Raw genomic sequence first — 20,183 nt, 5'->3', positions numbered from 1 at the left:
TGTTCTCCACCATCTTCATATTTGACAACTTTTTAAAATACTAACCATAGAGCCAAAGAAATGCCACGAAATATTTTTACACATCTGGAATAGTACTCGCACGTTCAAAAATAAAGATCTAAGTTGATCTTTATCGCTGGTAGACTGAAAAGATGTAATTGCTGTTAGAAACTGGGTTTCTGGTTGGCAGAGTTATGCATCCTGTCCATGCAGAAACCACCATCCAAGCCACAAACACAGCCTAAATTAACCTGTGCTCACCCTCCGGAAGCTTGGTGCAGAGTAGTCAGGCTTAACTTCAGGGAAAATTTGTAAATTATTTGTGCAATACTTTAAACAGTAAAACAGTGAAAACACCACACAAAAAGAATCCACATCAGTTTAGAAAAAGAGAATTTAAACAAATAAATAAAACAATACCAAAAATGACAAAAATCCAATAGGTAGAACTTTTAAAGAATAACTGTAAATTAGCGCTTAGAAGCAATAGTATATCTGGTCAGGCTGGTCAGGGCAAAGTCAATAGTTCAGTCTGATGGAGCATGGGCCAGATAGAGGGACCTGCTTGGGCCTCCTTAACAAAAGTGCCTTGATCCTGTTTTGCATCGACATGGAGAAAGATTTGGAGTGCAGCTGAGGCACTGCTTTGGTCCTGATCCCACAACAGAGGTGAATACATTGGTTCTCCCCATGCAAAGGCAGCGATGCATTGGTTCAGAGGGTGATGCACTCGTTCCAAATGTGATGCGTTGGTTCTGCTCCTGTAGAAGAAGATGCATTAATTCTCAGGGTTTGGGGCTAACCCTGCAGAGAGGGACATTTTCCAAATTTTACTTCAAGGTTATCTTCCTTTGGTGAAATATCAGCATCAGAAATTATATGACCCAAATAACCCACCTCCGACCGTAAGAATTTACTGTAAGAATTTACACTTGTCCAACTGAATAATAATGCCCTTCTCTCACTTTCGCAAATATTTTCTGAATGTGTGGTAATAGATAGTAATCCACTACAATCTGTTTATTAAAATACTTGAGATATACACATATCCTCAACTTGCCTGTTTCCTTCTAAACTAATAGAATGGGAGAAACCCATTCAGCTGAATCCACATATCCAATAATGCCTCTTTGCACATACCTTTTATCATCATTGAAAATTCTTCCTTAACAGACAGTGGCACATGTTTTTGTTTATGTTTAACAAGACAATCATTATGTATAAGCTGAATCTGAAGTGTGAAACCAATCACTTTTCCTAATGCATAAGGAAATAATTGCTTTGTGAGTATTTAACAACTTTTCCAATTGATCATGCTTGAATTTTAAACTATTGGCTGTTTGCCCTCCTTTAACAAATAAACACTGTGGATTTTTATTTTAGCATTAGAAATTAATGGTATTGCTAACTTTCCCTGATGCTTCCAACCCTAATACCTGTTGACCATCAATAACTACATATACATTGCATAAAATAGCCCTGTGCATAAAACTAATCTCAGCCACAAAATACCCAATCATATTATTCGCTTTTTCACCAAAAGCAAAAACTCTTATTTAATTGGGTTCAAGTTTTATGGTAAACAGACTTTTATTTTAAAAAAATTATGTTGAAGGCGACCCATAATCTGGCACGACTTCTATTTTTTCCCTCATTACCAATCTCACACATTGGCGGAACATAAGGTTCCTCATCAATTGCAACCAACTTAACATAAACATTTCAATCATTGGACAAGATATGCTCATTCTCATCAGTGACCACATTTACTTTGTCCTATTCTACCCCACACCCTACAATATTTCCCCAAATTTCCCCTAATTGGAGATGTGTGGACCAGCTGGCAACTTTATGCCTAGGAGGGATGATTAAGATACCCCTCTTACTTGTGATACAGAAGATATTCGGGGCTTACTGCCCTATCCTAATGATGACCTCACATTAACGCGAGACCGAAATGCAGTTGACAACAGACACCTATAGACTCCATTCCTTCCACTTCAAAAATGAAGGAAAAAAACAGTAGTAATGTGTCTTTTTTAGCTCTTTTGATGCAATGTTTTTTCACTTGTCACTTATCACTGCACACTTGTTCAAATTTGTGAGCACTTTATCATTTGGAACATACTGCATAAAGTCACTTCTTTGTACTGCAAAAATAAAAAGATTTACAGTATAATCAGTTCCTGTCTTATAGACATTTAATTCGTTTTGGTTAATATGGGTAACATATGTACTATGTATAATCTAATAATATAGGTAACACTTACTATGTATATTCTAATAATAGTAAAAATACCTTATTTCTGATTCTCTACATATGATAGAGACATTACTTTTTTGCTGTGGTTAATTACATAATGAACCCCTGTTCCAAATGGTATCACCCCAGGTACTCAAACATGTTGTTTTCAACATTGCATACAAATTAAGCACTTTGGCTTCAACAGTGTTAGTTCATGAGTTGAGGGGTTATATCCTGAAACCCTTGCTCATTCTTACTAATAGAAGGTGGATGTGAGCATTCACAATAAGGAAGTGGTGGTTACCCATCCTATGACCACATGATGATTATTATCCAACGCAAAAGTAGTACATCAACAGATGAACAACTAACTTCCCGGCGCTTCTAGCCTAGATTCAGTCAGTTATAATGGTCCCTATTATTGGAAGCAATGGTCTGTGAAGACAATGATCATACACTTAATAGGTAAAATGACTTTTGTCCAGCCGGACAAGAAATTTTTTTTCAATTAATTAAAGGAATACTTTAAGAGAATGGGAGAACCATTCAGTGGCTCAGATAACAAACGGCTCAATGGCTGAATTTGTGCACCGTAACAGCAATGGCGAAGGGCAGATCTGCCCGTCGCCATTGCTGTTACGGTGCACAAATTCAGCCATTGAGCCGTTTGTTATCTGAGCCACTGCGCCCCACTCTTATATGAACGGAAATTCGTCCTCCTTGCAGTACATACTGCGTGCTGAGACTATAATCGCCCTCTGAGATGTCACAAGTATCATAGTGCACATGAAGAAACCATTCATTACTGTGACTAAAGCCATAGTGTAAATAATGTTTTAGACAACAATTGTCATTCCTTGTCCTGATGATGATGCCCTAGATCTTAATAAGGCATTGAAACGTCGTCGACCTTTGAACCCCCAAATGCAATATATGACAGAATTATTTATTGTAGTGGTGTGATGTAATGAAATTCAAAATCTGTAACAACTGACTAATAGTATACAGATGCAACTTTTGCTTTGCCTTATTGGCCACCAGTTCTTTGTTGTCTTGTCTTGTATTGTATAGGTCACGGCTGTGCCCGCTTGACACTGAATGGTTCTCCCATTCTCTTAAAGTATTCCTCTAATTAATTGAAAATAAATTTCTTGTCCGGCTGGACAAAAGTCATTTCACCTATTAAGTGTATGATCATTGTCTTCACAGACCATTGCTTCCAATAATAGGGACCATTGTTTCTTAGAATATGTTACTGCCCAAGGTCCCTTTGGCATACCTTCTGGGTTCCCTTGTATTTGTGTAAAAATAGATTCAGTCAGCAGCAGGGACCCTGCCCTTTTTTTCCACGGAGAGAAATTCCAAAGTGTGGGATCACTGTCTACCTGAAGTTCCAACACTCATCGCTTAAGACCTGTAAGATGGTGCCATATCCAAACCTACCTTCATTAAATACACATTTATTGCTGATGCTGACAACTGAGGATGGATTATTCCATACATATACTCCCATGTTCGAACGGAACAGGAGATCTCAAGTCATACAGTTTATTGCACATAATAACACTTGCCCTTGATTCTCCTGCAGGATGGTGGTGATCCGTCAAGCGGTGGTGTTTGTCTTCGCGCTTCTTCTTTCGAGTCATGGAGTTGAAACTTCAGGTAGGAACACTTTCTGTTGCAAATTTAAAAAAATGTGTGAAGCAGCAGTGCGATGGGGCGTGAAGCAGTGTTCTGCCTTACCTCAGAAGATAACTGAGACCTCCAACTGCATTACACTGTCTACAAATCTCTCAAGTATGTGAGCAATACCTGCCAAAATCCAACAGATTCCTTTAAATTCCATCCTGTTTACAAAAAGATGAAAGACCTAATTCACTGAGCTATGCCCAACGCAGATGCCCCAATAAAATAAGCTGCAAGGCAAAATGTCAGCACTAATTCACAGCATCAGACGTGGTTGGATCTCATCCTCATCAATAGGTCTACTTACACAGATAGTATACAAGTTAGGAGGATTTTCTTTTGAGCAAATCTAGTTGCAGGGGCGTGGGCCTTCCAGTCACCAACAAACACGTATGGTTAAGGAACCACAACCATTTGCAGACAGTTTCTCTCCCCAAAAAGACACACAAATCTACTCCTCTAAAGAGAATAAATAGATTAGCTTTCAAAATAGGAAAGAGAAACCAGTATCATCGATATAGTTTGTGGTATACAGGAATTTATTCCTACAGAGGCAAAATGTGAACACCTTGGAGAAACAAAAATAAAAATTAAATATACTGCATATTTTGGCTTAGAGATACTTTTCGAGTAAACTTTGCTACCAGTAGACTTAGAGAGACTATGGGGTTCTTTTCTGGATGATAGGTGATTCTATAAGTGTTTGATTAGGCCCTGATGAGGTGAATGGTTTTATAAATACCATGGCGAAACACACAGTGGCTGCCTGTATCTATCACGCAGAGCTAATAAATGTCAATTGGACCATACTCAGCTGATTGTGATTATTAAAGTGTTAAGATAATACCTCAAATACTTGTGAAACTGGGTAACTCCAGGTGTTGGAAGGTGTCGTCCTGCCTCCTTCCACCAAATGCGGTGCACCCTAGTGCTTGTTAGCCTGGATAGAATTATTGATATATAGAGTGGTGGGGCGGGGAGGAGGAGTGAGAAATGAAAAATATATTTTTTTCAAAACCCACCTGGAATTGCGCTGGCGGCCGCCTCTACCTAGTCCACTTGGTCTTGCTCGCGTCCGGCAGTAGGAAGCACCTAGGCTCCCAGTCTCCCATAGCCAATCACAACACTGCATTGCAGTGCTGAGATTGGTCTTAGACAGGGGCTTTGGGCCTGGGCATGTTCTTCACCCAGGCTGTAATGCAGCCTGGGATGAGAACATGCAAACATGCAAAGTGCGCATGGACCTAGACGGCCGGCCAAAGCGTCATGCACATTTACAGAGTACAGTTACCACTTACCACTCCTCCCTCTGCAGTGCTCTGACGTCACATAGCCTAGCTCCCCCCAACTGAGCCACTGAAGTAGGAAAAATAAATGAGAACAACGCTTTCCTCTTTCATCTGCTCAAAGAGGTGGGCCGATGCTCCTCCGCCTTTGGAGGAGCCGCCTCTGGATGTAATTGAAGAACAAAAAGGGTTGCCAGTACTGATCTGAATTGTTCACAAAATTAGATACCTATCCTATACAAGAAAAGAAATTCCAGAAAGGGAAGTGCTAATTAATAGCTTTTTATTTTATCAAATCGTAGCATCAATAATTAAATACATTTCTACAAGTTTTTATACACAACAACAAAAAAGTTTTTTGTTTGAGACCAAGAACACATGAAACATTAAGGTGTGACTGTACATTAGTCATTCATCCAAGGTTGCACACATATCACATTCAAACATTCTACATTCAAACTATCAACGACATGGTGTATAATACAAGTTATCTACATTCAAGAAAACACAGGAGGAAAGAAGGGGGGCCACCGTCTGCAGCAAATTAACAAAAGATGAAGGAACTAGTTAGCTAAAGTAGAGTACATTCCTGCATGTTATCTAACTAGAGCAACGCTCATTTGAATTTTTAGTCCAAGGTGATGTACACTTTAAACTGTGGCAAACATTCAATAAATGCCCAACAGTTCTTGCAGACCAAACTGTGGCAGGGCCTCCGCGTTTCGAATCCCGCCGAGTTCTTGGGGATTCTCTTCAGGGCCTGGTGTATTTTCCTAAGTGTGCATTATGACTTCCTAATTTAAACAGTGTCCAGTGGAACACGGTGGATGCTGGGATGAGGGCTTGGGCCCTACGAGTTGGATGTGGACTCTTTATTTATTCAGTTCCTCCTCAAAAGGGTTTCCGATATTGAGCCCCTGTTTCACGGAGGATACGTATAGATGACAGGTCAAATCCTAGGCGCGTGCCTTTTCAAAGTGAATGGCACCTCTAAGTCTTTGGGTGCTCAGTCTACAAGTGCTCGATGTGGATGGACGGTTTCATGCTTGTATAGCGGTGGGTAATTGAAATGCCCCAGTTCTGAAGAAAGCTTGAATTCGGGGTCCTTGAAAGTAAAACGTCCATATGAACGTGGCGTTCTAGCCGGCACTGATCTGTGGCGCATGCGTCCTAGTGCCAATATCGGCGCGCCCACCATCCCTCCAAATACACGAACCCCCATCAAAATAATTGGACAAGACAACTTGTTGTTGGGAAAAGTAGTCGCAGGTTTATTAGCATATCATTGCTAAAACATGGTGAGTTAACTTACAGATGATCCAAGGCAAGCCGCCCCTCGCAGCTTGCCACCTGATAGGCCAAGTAGCCCGCGGCCTTGGCCTTGCGGTGCTTAGCGGTTGATGGTGAGAGGGTAGCCCCTCACCTGTCCGGTGAACCATTGGTCCACCCTCTAGCCCACGCCCCCCCCCTACGAGGGGCGGAGCGTTCAAGCAACCCCCGGTTGTCCAGGTAACCAACCGCCCGTAGGATAACGGGGCGCCGTCGCACCCCCAGGGTCCACCGCACGGATCTCCCAGGGATAATAGGCCTCAGCACCCTTTGTGCTTCTGCATAGGGTACTCCTAAGTACCTTTCGCCTCTGGATCATCATGTAACTCCTCCTGCAACACAAATAACAATTCATTACATCCTAAACCCCCCTTGCCACCTGAGATGTAGGGTAAGCGGCAGGGAGGGCAACATCGAGGGCAGTGAAGACAAAAGAGACTGCTCAGGGGCGTGTAGGAGACCTAAATACCTTGTCCCCCCACGCCCCCCAATAAATACCGATGACGTCATGGCCCGGGCAGCGGCCTCCGGCCACTGGACCCCAGAGGGCTGGTGCGCCGGTTCTCCTGTGGCACTAAGGTGCCCGCCCTCTTATGAGGGTCACCTGCGGCTCCGTGTCGGGCGGCCTGCATAGTGCCAATATCGGCGCGCCCACCATCCCTCCAAATACACGAACCCCCATCAAAATAATTGGACAAGACAACTTGTTGTTGGGAAAAGTAGTCGCAGGTTTATTAGCATATCATTGCTAAAACATGGTGGGTTAACTTACAGATGATCCAAGGCAAGCCGCCCCTCGCAGCTTGCCACCTGATAGGCCAAGTAGCCCGCGGCCTTGGCCTTGCGGTGCTTAGCGGTTGATGGTGAGAGGGTAGCCCCTCACCTGTCCGGTGAACCATTGGTCCACCCTCTAGCCCACGCCCCCCCCTACGAGGGGCGGAGCGTTCAAGCAACCCCCGGTTGTCCAGGTAACCAACCGCCCGTAGGATAACGGGGCACCGTCGCACCCCCAGGGTCCACCGCACGGATCTCCCAGGGATAATAGGCCTCAGCACCCTTTGTGCTTCTTCATAGGGTACTCCTAAGTACCTTTCGCCTCTGGATCATCATGTAATTCCTCCACAGCCCTGTATGTGGCGACCGTCACAGGCAGGGCCCCCCACCATATCTACCTCCTATATGCAGCCCGAAGAGCTTAGTGCCTCCTGAATGTCCAGCAGAAACAAATCCATGCCTACGTTGGACAAGTGGACGCCTTCCTCGTCCAGGCAACCTGGGGCTTTGGCATGGAGTTCCCCGTGTCGGATAAAACCAAAGCCCATCAGCTCAGCGAATTTACGCATAGCGCAGTTTACTTTCCTTCGCGCCCCTTCCACTGCTTGCCCAGAGCGAGCACCTGCCCAACACCGGCGTGGTGTGATTTCCGACCACCAAAGATCACAAGGACCCAATAAATTGCTGATTTTGATGATGTTTACTTTCATGTCCCTTAAGAGAAATCTCTTCCCTAGGCAAGGTAGGTCGTTCCCTCCCACGTGCAGGATGAGCACGTCTGGGGGCTGAGCGTTCCCTTTTAATTCACGTGTCAGCAAACCAAGCACCCCGCTCCATCGTAAGCCAGTGACTCCATGCCAAACAAAACGAGTTCTGCTAAACCCATGCTTCCACTTTCTCTTCTCCGCCCACTGGGCCAACCTGGAAACCCCCTCGTGTCCCATCACCCAGACCGTTGTTCCTGGTAAATGAAGAGAAGTTTTGAATGTAACTATTTATTAAACACACAAAATCACACTGTTCATATTACCACACTTTAAACCAACAGTAAAACAAAATTACAGGTGCATGGCCCCGGGTGCCTCCTTATACAACTTTGTTTCAAGACCCAATGACCACATATCCCCCTCACATGTGCTCCAGCCCATCATCTGTTACTTTCTGGTCTTATATATCTCTTGTAACAATCAGAGGACCATCTCCCCAATTGCTTGATCCCTTCGACCTGTACCCCCTCTGCGGCTGCAGTCGTGGCTGCGCCTATGCGGAATGAATGGGAACTGTACTTTTTGCCCACCTTCGAGACACCTGCTGCGGCTAAGCATGCGTGCATTACCTGTTCTACCTGAAATTTGGTCAGGGGGGTACTATCTGTGTGTAAGAGGAGGTACCCCACCCCATGAGGCCGCATGGCCAGGTAATCCGACAGGAGGCTTACGGGGCAAAATTTTGGCGCGCCAAGGCTTTGAAGGCACAGTTCTATCCCCCTGCCCCTCTGATCAGTCTTGGATTGGCGCAGAGTAACAATGAGTGTGTCCCCCAAAACCCTCACATCCGACCTAGCCAATGCTACCCCTGAAACGTCATGTTTAGATTTGGCGACCAGTTCAGAGATCCTGAACGCGCCGAAGAAGGCAAGGCTAAAAGCAGATGCGAACAACGCAGCCTCGTAAGTGGACGAAGTGATCTGAGGCAAGCACAGTATCATCTTTTGCAGGGTGGCAAAGTCAATAGGCGATCTGCTATCTGGCACCTTGTGTTCCCTCCTGGCCCACCCTTTCAACGCTGCCCTGGTCACAAACGCCCTGGTAGGGTCCTCCTGGCCTAATAGCTTGGCTGTATGACTAATGGCCGCTATGTGCCCAGAAATCCAAGAGTGGCTCTTATTACTGTCTTTGGCCCACAAAATGAATGCCTGGACTTTCAATTCTGCCGCATCACCATCAGCCTCCCACTGTCCAACAGTATCACAAAACTTCCTTACACAGGCCTTGTATCGCTTGACAGTGTTCTGTGCCAGAGACATCTCCCCCAGAGCCCTCATCCTTTTCACCACTTCAGCAGGTACCAGAGGTGCGCGGGGAAAGGGTTCCTTCCTCTCTCGCTCTCGGCCAGGCTTCTCGGAACCGTTGCCACTGAAAACGAGAGAGAGCGTCAGCGGCGATGTTCTTGGTGCCCTGAATGTGGCGCGCCCTGCATTCAACATTGTTATACAAGCAAGTACGCACCAGTTCGCGCAGCAAACAGAGAACCAGGGGGCAAGAGGCCGAGTGGGAGTTGATGGCCTGTACCACTGCTAGATTATCAGACCACAGCAGGACCCTTTTGGCGGACAAGATGGTGGGCCAGAGGTGGAAAGCCACCACAATGGGGAAGAGCTCCAGTACTGTGATCTTAGCCGTCACCTTCTTCTTGACCCATGCGTTGGGCCACTTCTCCGCGCACCACTCCCTGTCTAAAATGGCCCCAAAACCGCACCTGCCCGAAGCGTCCGTGAACAGCGAAAGATCAGGGCTGCCGGCCCAGGGAGCCCTCCAAATCACTGCCCCATTGAAATTGCGCAGGAACTCCGCCCACATGGCCAAATCATGCTGTATTCCCTTGCTAAGCTTCACCATGTGGTGTTTGCTGGCCATGTTTGCAGTGGCCCTGGCAAGTCTTCTGGCAAAGACCCTGCCCGCTGGAATAATTCTAGCAGCAAAGTTGAGCAGGCCTAGGATGCCCTGGATGCAGCCCAGGGAAGCTTTGTCAATTCCTACCAACGCCTGAATCTTACTAGACAGGTCACGCACCTTCTCCTCAGGTAATCTGCATTCGCCTGCCACGGTGTCAATCTCTATACCCAGAAAGGTAAGAATTTGAGCTGGCCCCACTGTCTTACCAGGGGCCAGGGGGACCCCCAGGTGATCTGCAAGACGGACGAAATCTGCCAGGCCCCGTGAGCAATGCTGTGTCCCCTCGCTCCCGATGAACAAAAAGTCATCCAAGTAATGAGTCACCCCATCCACACCGAATGTGTCTTGGAGTGCCCATTGCAAGAAACAACTGAATGCTTCGAAGTACGCACAGGACACAGCACAACCCATGGGCATACATTTGTCAAAGTAGAACAATCCGTCCAGCTTGAAACCTAGCAGGTGATAGCTGCTCGGGTGGACTGGTAGTAACCTGAAAGCTGATTCGATGTCAGCCTTAGCCAACCAGGCCCCTCTGCCCGCTCTCCTGACCAGGTCCAATGCTACATCTAGCGTGGCATAAGACACTGAGCATGTATCCTCATCTAACCCATCGTTGACCGAAGCCCCTTTAGGGTAGGAGAGGTGGTGAATCAGTCTAAAGGCCCCTGGTTCTTTTTTAGGCACGACCCCCAAGGGAGATACAACAAAGTTCTCTAAAGGTGGGTGCAAAAACGGACCTCCCACCCTGCCCAGTGCCCTCTCTTTCTCAACCTTTGCCCTAACCACTTCTGGCTGGTCCCTTGCATATTTTAGGTTCTCAGCATTCCTGTTCCCCAGGGGACCGGAGTAAGGGATCCTAAAGCCCTCGTGGAAACCGGCTAACAACAAGCGTCTGTCTGCCTCTAAGGGGTACCGCCTCAGTAAAGGGGTAATGTTGTCAATGCTCACTGGGGACCCTCCCAGGGGCACCGTCCGGTGCGTACTTGTAGTGGGAGAGGCAGAGGCTGTGGCAAGAGGGCGCCCGGGAGGCTCACTGAAAGGCAACGAGGGGGGAGAAGAGAGCGTGAGCGGAGGAATCAACACCAGGGGCCTGGGACCTGACTCAAACTTACTGACTACCCTTGCTCGCTGGCTGGGAGGTCTGCTTAGATTGGCAAGAGGCTGAGGTTGCGGGGTGGGGCCCCCCGCAGGTGTTACAGGCGTGGACAAACTTACATGTCTTTCCCCAGGAACAAGACCCATTATTGAACAGACGGCAGGTGCCGGGGGGAGAACGCTTGAAGCCACCTCTGGCACCGCCTCCTCTGCGGCCCCCTCGAAAGGAATGCTTACCCTTGCCCCGAAAAAAGGAAGCTCCCCCCGAATAAGCCTGACCACTGGTACTGCTGCTAGCTGGACCCGCAGGAAGCTGGCCACGTGCTCCCATGTGCTCCATCCAGAGTTGTACCTCCTTCTGGTCCCAGTTTAACTCCGGGCACTGTGACATTTTCCTACGAAACTCCCTATCATAATTGATCCACCCATTACCACCCCATTTCAAGGCCTCGTTATGGATGATCCTGGAGTATTGAACAAGGCCTGGGCCCTGCTCAGGGAAACGTTCCATAGTAACGGACGCTAGGATAGAAAACGCTTCAAGCCAATTACCGATGTTCTTCTCAGGCCATGGCTGGTACTTGACCTTCTTCTCCTCTTCCTTAAACCCAAGCTTTCTAGCGTCCAAGCCTTCCTGCCCTAACATTAGAATGGTGAAAATGTCGATGAACTCCCGTCTCCAGATGGCCTCTTTAGCGGCCTGGGGTACCTGCCAAGCCAGAGAGCATCGCCCCGAGAGGAGTGGAGCATTGGAGATCGCGGGGACAGGAGTAGGCACGGGAACGGGCAAGGAGCTGGCCGCTGGTGGAGCATTGGAGATCGCAGGGACAGGAGTAGGCACAGGAGCCTTGGAGATCGCAGGGACAAGAGTAGGCACAGGCAATGGCAACGCGCTGCCGGCTGAAGGACCCCCAGAAGTGGCGCTAGCAGAAGCGGAGGGGGAGCTAGAAACCAACGCAGTGGGCGCAGCAAGTGGAGCGGGGGAGCTCGCCGGCGGCGGGCCACTAGGGGCCCCCAGAGATATCGTAGTAGCCACCGATGGTGAAACAACATTGACTGAATCCCCCTGCTTAGCAGCTTGAACTGAAGACCAAACAGGGGAGGCTGCCAGAACAGCACTCCCGCTAACCATGCCACTACCCCCAGCTGTTGTGGCGCTAAGGCCAGGTGCCCCCCTTTGAAAACGCTCCATGAACATGTTCAATGAGTCCAAAACCTTTGTCAGGTCGTCTTTGGTAGCAAAATTACCTTGCGACCCCAGAGTGTCCTTGGGGGGGGCGGGAGGCGGTGGAGTAGCACTTGCCCCCGGCGACGGGACCTCCTTGGAGGTCGCCACAGACTTGCTGTGAGTCAGCGGCAAAGCGTCCATGGGGAAACCCCTAACCGTGGGTTTTCTGATCCGCTTGGGCCTGGAAGGAGCCGCCTCAGCATTGTTCGAGTTGTCGGCCGCTGGGGATTCTGCCGGGCACCCCGAATCCTCTGGCTCTGGCGTGCTCATCAAGTTCTGAGCCCAAGCCAGGCCCTTCAATTTTGCCATTTCAAAAAAGTCAGCCCACACTGCGTCTTGGGAGGTCCCTGGCAACGAGTCCTCCACCTGGGTCGCTTCTTGGAAGAGGGGAGGGGAACTCTGTCTCTGGCTGTCCATTCTGCTTTCGCAACACTTGCTCTGAATCTGGGGATAAAAATTAATTGGATCAGCCACGGATACACCATAGGTGAAAGAGCCTGTCCCTCGTGAACATCCCAGGTGCGTAACCCTCACCCTCCATACTTACATCCCAGTGATGCGACCAGAAGACCCCAAGTCCCGAGCGATACGAAGTATTCAGAGCGTGCGAGTGCGAAGTGGCTATGGAGGGAAAGGCGGACGTTAGCTGCAGTGCATGTGCAAGGCATTTCTTTGGACCAACACCCATGTGATCACTTTCCCCTGCCGCCTGCCTGAGGTCTCCCTCCCATTCAACCCCAAGCTGTTTCTTCTCCCAGTATACCTGTCTCTGTACACCTACAGGCAACCTGGCTCGCTTCACCGGTCTTCTGCTGATTGATTATTTATTTAGCAATCTGTAAAACAAAGGACACAGTTACAACGTTCCTTCAAATTCCTTTTAATGTACTCCTTTGTCCGTTGTGATCCGTCCGCCTGTAGGCGTCTTGCAGCTGTATTCCTGTTCCTCTGCCTCCCTGCTTCACTAGCCGACTACATTCATTCCTGTAAAATATGAATATTAGTGTCACATTAAATTACCAGAAACCGCGCCTGGAGAGAAAGGCGGCATGTCTGAAGTCCCTGCACAACGCAATTGTGGTATATAAATAAATAATACCGGGACTATTTTTGAATTACATTAACAATAACAGATAGCTCAATAAATAAGAGGCAGGATCCGATGTGTCCGAGTCAGAAGGATTTATTCAGGCAAAAGGGAAGGGACTGGAACGGGACAGCCTGAAATAAAATAGGAAGGAAGGAAGGCAGCTGCACCATTTCATCGACAGTGTAGCATATATATAGTACAACATTACATTACATTACATACAGTAGGCGTAACTTGTGACAAGCGTAAGATAAGAACACATGGGCGGAAGAAGAAGGCGTGCACAGGGCGTGCACTGAGACATGTGATGTGAAACGTCATAGAAGTGTCATGAATGGGCGGAAACATGGAGGGGGCTACCTGAGAGTAGCTGGGACCTTTAACCTAGTGGTGCGCGCAAACGGGCAATGACGTGTTACTAGGGAGAACTGGGGGCTATGACTTCTGCACTAGAAGAGGAGACTAAAGTCTGCGGGGTCAGGACGACATGTACCTATAGCATATCTGGTATCTGGTGTTTGGAGTACATGTTGATAGAATCTAAAAGTTATCAGGGCAAAGGCTACTTGACACTAAGACTGGTGCATGCATATATTCTACATGTATTGCGTGTGCTATGAATATTAATACAGTATCTCTCTTACATGGAGACAGAAAGACTAGACCATAGCTGAAACTGTTTATGCGGTTCAGTAGCTTAGGAATGTGAAGACGAGAGGCTGGACTGATAACTAGAAGCATAACATACTCTTGGCAGACAGGCAGGCAGAGCCAGGCCGGGCACCGCGCTGCGCGGCAGGAAGTAAGTGAAGGGTCAGGGATGCAGGTGGGGGCTGCATCGCTCCTCGGAGTGGGTTCAGGAAACTGTAGCTTGAATCTGGTGTCCGGGCCCTTTTGAGGCCTAGAAACGGGGACAATTCAATGAATTAACGTGCACACTGTATAACGTGACAACATAGGCCTAATACTCGTTGTTTTCATGAGAACTGGATACTGACATACTAGAGTTGGACACAACTGTAATTGCGTCTTTAATCGATCATAGGGGGATACATGCATATCGATCATGCACATATGGCATAGGATGGGGAACACGTAGGCACATATGGCAAGGCAAAATTTACTTTTCCACATTCCCTCCTTGTGCCCTACGTTTCCATCAGGAAACATCAATATTCATGATACCATCTATCTGTTCATATAGCATCATTTGCTCGTCTCGAATTGTCTTGGGACGGGATTTAGGACTAGGAATACAAGAGGTAGCGCACATGCCGCAAATCGCAGGGCCACATTGTAAACAGAGGCAGCAACTGAATATGATCATTACTGCTATACCTAGGAATGACAATACTTTCCATCCCCAGGCAGATATGATACTCCAGAGCCAACCGGACCATGTCCAGGTGCCTGGATTCTGGTGTAACTGATGGGCAATTTTATGAAGTCTGGTTATAGCTGAATAAACAGACGGCGCGTTATTAGGAATGAAAATGCAGCAACTAGATCCGATGACTCTACAGGCTCCCCCTCTATCGGCCAGTATGACGTCAAGGACGAGACGATTTTGGAGCACAACAAAACGCATAGCAGATTGTTCTTCAGTTAAGTTACCTAGAGCGGAAGTAGTGTCATTCACTACTGCTTCAAGGGTTCTGGTTAACCTACGTATTAACTTACTATTCTGGACAGGACCTATGAAGAAAAAGAAACCCTTATTGAAGTCTTGATATTGTTCTAGAGCAGTTTCAGTTTGATCGACAATTGGGGACTCGGTCTCCCTTCTATGTCTAACGTGTACTAGATGTGTGTTTCTGTGATAATCGGATGGGGCTAGGAAAACTGGTGGCAGTAGGAAGGCAATGTAACAGGTTCCATCCCAATCGAGGGGCAGACGAACATATGCGGTCTGACCACAAACAAAATAAGAATGACGTGAGGCTTTGAAAATAGATTTCCCACTGTCACTATACTCGACCATAGTAGTACAATCACTGTGTCCTACATGTGCGGAACGATTCTTTCTGACACATAATTAGCCTTTAACTGGTAGAACTGAAATAGCAGGCAAATCTGGAGTAGTATCGGACTGGACATTCAAGACCATGAAATTCGAGGAATAATTACCTAAATCATATACTTCATTTTCTAGATCTAACCCTGTTCTATGGGAAAGACCTTGCTTGTCTGGGAAACATGTTCGATTCAGAAGGGACATATCAGTTGAGGATGACGTTAACGTGGACCATGCTCCACACGAACCATTATGTGAAAACGGATAAGGAAAGAGTGGCAGAACTCCCTTCGGTGTCTGGAAAGGGGGGAGTCGACCACACACCCAACAATTAGTGGCATTGCTGGTCTGGTGTGAATAGTGCAGCATTCGGATAAAAGTATTATTACGCATAGCAAGACGATAGGATAACTCGTGAGGAGGCAGATCACTAAATGTGTGCTCTACTGTAATATTAGAAAACATATGTACATGTGAAATAGGAAAACATAAATGTAAAGCATAACTTATGCATGTAACCATAAGACTCAGGAACAATAAAAAGAATAGAGTAACGATACATCTTTTAGAGTTTTGACTAACTCTCTCACTGTGTGGGTCTATCTCATACATGTCAGGAACCTGTCTAACCGTTTCACCCGAGAGGGACTTAGACAATTAAACTGGCTGACTTACTAGACCTCAACTTGGATTTATACTCCTGCTGCGGAGTTTTCTCTAACAGGGGAAGTTTAGATTCATTGTCTGGGCAGTCCTTGAGAACGGGGCAGTCCTTGAGAAAAGTTTTAGCTTTGAGTCCATGGAATTTCTTGACGTGGCTCGCGTGTAGCCACCCTTTTCGGTTTTCCACTTTCACCGCAGTCCGGGTGGTGAGTAGGACGAGACGGGGCTCCTTCCAGCGGGGCTCCAGCGGACTTGAACGATCAAAATTGCGGACCAGCACGAGATCCCCCGGAATGATCTCGTGTGGTTTCACGTCGGTGTTGTCTGGAAATGCAGCGGCAACCTGTGAACGACAAGATTGTAGTGCAGACATCAAGGAGGCAAGGTAATCTGTCAGCATATTACTGTCAACATCAGTAATGGTACGGGGTCTAGGTGTACCCCACATGTTAGGGGGACGACCAAACACTATCTCATAGGGAGATAGACCTGAATAGGAGTGAGCGACCATTCTCATATAAAAAAGGGCAACTGGCAGTGCTATTATCCAATCTACACCTTTCTCTGCACATACTTTGGCGATGCGGATTTTCAAGGTCTGGTTATGTCTCTCTACGAGACCGGCTGCTTCAGGATGGCGTACACAATGGAACTTCCACTGGTACCCTAACAGAAGGGAAACTTGTTTCATGAGCTCGGATGAGAATGGCTGGCCGTTATCTGAATACACGACCCTAGGTAATCCATAGCGGGGAAAATACTCACGAACCAACTGCCTGGCAGTGGTCGCAGCTGTGTAATCTGGAACTGGATATGCTTCTGTCCACCTGGACAAAGCGCATACAACTACGAGGACATACTTGAAACCTCGACATCGCTCCATCTGAATATAATCCATCTGGAGGACTTCAAAAGGGTGGTCAGGAGGATGGAATCCACCTTGTTCCACCGGGACACTTTTACCTGGATTGAACTGACAACATATCATGCAGGTACGTACTTTCTGCTTGGCTGCTGCTCGTAAATGCTTGTTGAACCAGATGTTCTGGATACTGTCTAACATGGCTTTTTCTCCTAAATGTGCTGGACTATGTGCGGTGTTAATAATGACTTGAACCATAGAGTCGGGGAGAAACCATGTGGCTTTTCCCTTCGTCAACCATCCTTGATCTGTCTGGACCCCTCCTTGTTCGGACCATTTCTTGATTTCATCGGGAGTAGCATGTAACTGTATATCTATGACATCTTGTGTAGGGTCCTTAACTGTCATACAAGTAGTCTGTTCTGGAATGTGTGTCTGTGTCGTGTTAACTGGAATGTCTGGAGTCTGAGCTGTAAGCTTGGCTGTTAGATCTGCTAGATCGTTACCTTGGGAAATGATATCAGTGACTTTCGTATGTGCCTTGCACTTCATGATGGCGATGGCTGTCGGTAAATGTATTGCATCTAACAGAGCTTGAATGAGGAGACCATGCTGAATCTTGGTTCCATGAGAAGTCATAAAACCTCTTTCCTGCCAGAGCACTCCAAAGTCGTGTACGACTCCGAATGCATAACATGAATCTGTGTATATGTTAACTTTCAGGTTCTTGGCACGTATGCAGGCTTGGGTCAGAGCGACAAGCTCTGCTGCCTGAGCAGACAGGGTGTCTATACGATGTGTTTCTATAACTTCGGTTTCAGTAGTCACTGCATACGCGGCTACTAGTTCTCCTGTACTTGTTCTCATACATGAACCATCCACATAAAGTGTCAGGTCGGGATCTGGTAATGCAATGTCTGTCAAGTCTTGTCTTGGCTTTGTCATGGTGTTGACAACTTCCACACAGTCATGTGTGGCAGGATTTGAAGTAACTGACGGTAACAGTGTAGCTGGATTTAAAATGTTGCAGCGTCTGATTTCTATATGTGGCTGAAACAATGTCAGTTCATAACCTGTTAAACGTGCAATTGTCAAGTGCTGAGTCTGTGTTCGGTTTAAAAGAACTTCCACAGAGTGTGGAACTTGTACTGTCAGGGAGTGTCCTAACACTATGGAATCACTTTGTCTGATAGCTAGAGCTGTGGCTGCAACTGACTTGAGGCACGCAGGCAGAGCCTGGGCCACTGGATCTAATGTGCTAGAAAAATAAGCACAGGGCTTGTATTGTCCTGCTTGATCTTGTGTAAGAATAGATAATGCAGTACCATCACGTTCTGTCACAAAAAGTGTAAAAGGCTTACTGTAGTTCGGTGTTGCTAGAACAGGTGCATTACATAAGGCTTTCTTTAACTCATTAAAAACAAGTGTATGTTCTTGGGTCCAAGGGAGGACAGTCGTACGGCTGCCTCCTGTGTCGTTAACTGTATCAGTGGCTTGGCTAGAAATGCGTACTGAGGAATCCATTGTCTGCAGTAAGAAGTGAGGCCGATAAAAGCTCGTACCTCCTTCTGTGTCTTGGGCTGTGGAAGACGTGCTATTAACTGGATACGGTCAGGTGTCAACTGCCTACCCCTCTTGGACAGTAAGTGTCCTAAGTAGACCACTTGCTGGACACATAATTGTAATTTGGAAGGGGACACCTTGTGCCCCATCTCGGCCATAAAATACAGAACTGTAAGTGACGCACGCTCGCAGTCACGTTCAGAACGGGCTGTGATCAGTAGATCATCGACATACTGGAGCAGGGCAGTGTCAGTTGGCATGTGAATATTGTCTAGTTGTCTCTTAAGTGCTTGACTGTAAATGCTAGGACTTTCTGTAAAACCTTGAGGAGCTCGTGTGAATTTATAGCTTCTTCCATTTAAACAGAATCCGAAAAGGAACTGGCTGTCTGGATGAATGGGGACACTGAAAAATGCGTTCTTGAGATCGATAACTGTAAAGAATGTGGCTTCAGAATCAATGGCTGTTAATAGTGAGGAAATATCAGGGACTACTGGGTACTGGGGTATGATACACTTATTAAGTTCTCGAAGGTCAATCACTAATCGATAAACTGGAGGTGCATTTGGATCTGTACGTTTCAGGACTGGAATGATAGGAGAATTACATACATTGGAGTCAGTTTCTACAACCACTCCTTGAGCAATAAGTTCGTCAATAATTTTGGATAAGGCTGCTACAGCCTCAGGTGGCAATCTGTACTGTCTGATTCGTGGTAAAACAACACCTTGCTTCAGGGTCACACGATGGGGTGTGATATGCATACAACCTACATCAGTTGGACCTTGCGCCCATAAATGCTGTGGTACATTCAATAATCTTGGATCAAAATCACGTAATACATAATGACCTTTGAAGTCACGGAGGAACAAACGGACCCCTTCTGGGGAGCAGCATATGACTGCTCCTAATTCTTTCAGTGTTTTAATGCCTAACAGATTTTCTGGGCAAGATTTCGTTAGTAACAAGTCTGTAGTTCGGGACAATGGACCAACTTCTAGAGTAACTGGTTTCGATATTTCATTAACAATAGGTTTTCCTGAAAATCCAAGGGAAACATTTCTAGAGCCTGAGAGTGGAGCCCCTGGAACCTCGTCATGACTGATGGTAGTCCTACTTGCCCCTGTATCAATCAGAAACTTTCTGTCTTTCCCTAATACTTGACTGTGTACATAGGGACCCTCTTGATCTACCGGAATCTCGATGAGAGGCAAGCCTACCTCCCTCTCTAGGCTGTTTCATGAATATGGCTGATAATCTGGATACTCGGACTGTGCGTACTGGTACATCTGCTGTGTAACATGCTGTGTTGCAGCTATAGGCTGCGGTGCTGTAACTGTCTGTTGTGCATTCTGTGGTGGCTGGGAAGTCTGTGAAACTTGTTCTTGTCTAGGCGGACGTGGTCTTTCTTTAGTCTTACCAGTAGCTATGTTGTGTTTCAGAACTGCACATTCGTTTATAAAATGACCTGGCTGTTTACAGTAATTGCATGTCCCTTTAACGGGAACTGCAGGATGACTGGCTTGATTCGGACCCCTCTTCTGACTGTCTTGCGGAACAGACTGTGCAACTAATACTTTCATTTTCGTGTCTTTCATACGTCTCTTTTCGTGTTCCTGCTCTTCCCTGATTCTGTTCTGGTGGTACTGGAGCATCTGGAGCATCTGTGA

At 46.7% G+C, this 20,183-nt stretch overlaps 1 protein-coding gene across 1 annotated transcript in view; it reads left to right on the top strand.

The window, feature by feature from the left end:
• The first annotated feature begins 3,833 nt into the window (after window positions 1–3,833).
• Window positions 3,834–20,183, top strand: part of LOC144756194 (butyrophilin-like protein 9) — a 162,678-nt gene continuing 146,328 nt past the window's right edge. The window contains exon 1 of the mRNA XM_078645798.1: window positions 3,834–3,907. Coding sequence (XP_078501924.1) covers window positions 3,835–3,907 — 73 coding nt within the window. The 5' untranslated portion in view covers window position 3,834. The remainder of the gene's footprint in view (window positions 3,908–20,183) is intronic.

The sequence above is a fragment of the Lissotriton helveticus genome, chromosome 5_1 (genome assembly GCF_964261635.1).
Source record: "Lissotriton helveticus chromosome 5_1, aLisHel1.1, whole genome shotgun sequence".
NCBI classification, from domain to species: Eukaryota; Metazoa; Chordata; class Amphibia; order Caudata; family Salamandridae; genus Lissotriton; species Lissotriton helveticus.
The sequence above is the reverse complement of the archived record's forward strand: the minus strand, read 5'-3'. Positions and strand labels throughout refer to the sequence as shown.